The 809-nt window shown below is 49.2% G+C and overlaps 1 protein-coding gene across 1 annotated transcript; it reads left to right on the top strand.

Moving 5' to 3' along the window:
- Positions 1 to 70: 70 nt before the first annotated feature.
- On the top strand, positions 71 to 771 carry Tsp_15653 (conserved hypothetical protein). The gene is made up of 3 exons (XM_003367565.1): positions 71 to 329; positions 387 to 493; positions 664 to 771. The coding sequence occupies exons 1-3, from the start codon at positions 71 to 73 to the stop codon at positions 769 to 771; spliced, it is 474 nt and encodes a 157-aa protein (XP_003367613.1).
- The last annotated feature ends 38 nt before the right edge of the window (positions 772 to 809 follow it).

Here is an 809-nt window from a genome sequence, read left to right as displayed (position 1 = left end):
CTAGATTCTCCAGCCACCGAGCTACCTGCCCTTCTGGTTCCTTAAAAGTCGTCAGCCAGCGCAGGCAACTATGGTCCGTCCGTACCAGGAATCGCTGGCCGAAAAGGTACGGCCGGAACTCGCGCAGCGCCCATACCAAACCGAGCATTTCTCTCCGAGTCGCGCAATACCGACGCTCAGCCTTGGTCAGCGTACGACTCGCGTACGCCACGACTATTTCGGCTTTCTCTTCTCTTTGGCTCAGCACCGCCCCAAGGCCGGCTCCGCTGGCGTCCACCTCGACTATGATCTGCCGATGGAATTCCGGATAGGCGAGGACGGGCGCAGATGTAAAGTGAAACTTCAGTGCGTCAAAAGCGGACTGACAGGCTGTTGACCAATCCCAGTCGGCCCCTTTTTCCAACAGCCGGGGAAACAAACCGGCGATTCTCGCATAGCCGATGACGAACTTGCGTATCCACGACCCCAATCCCCATGTTTTAATGTGTCTGATGTTTAAATTAGTGTCCGTCCTCCCTCCTAGGTAAATTTCTTGATTGTATCCAAACCTATAAATGTGCCAACGCTATAGGCCATTTATTCTGAAACTGCTGGCTAATCGTTGCTTAAATATTGCACGGTACGATAAGATAAAATAAATTTAATGAAGTGAAAAAGTTGAAGTTTGACAATACAGAAGATGCATCAGTTATGCTTAAAATCGGAGAAAGAACTCCGCAAATTGCAGAACCATTTACTACAACAGTGAAGAAGTATCAGTACTCACCATAGGAAGAAGCTAAGCAGAGGAGGTGATGAAACTGCACATG

Source organism: Trichinella spiralis (genome assembly GCF_000181795.1).
Source record: "Trichinella spiralis strain ISS 195 chromosome Unknown Scfld4051, whole genome shotgun sequence".
NCBI lineage: Eukaryota > Metazoa > Nematoda > Enoplea > Trichinellida > Trichinellidae > Trichinella > Trichinella spiralis.
This window is presented reverse-complemented; position numbering and strand designations above follow the sequence as displayed.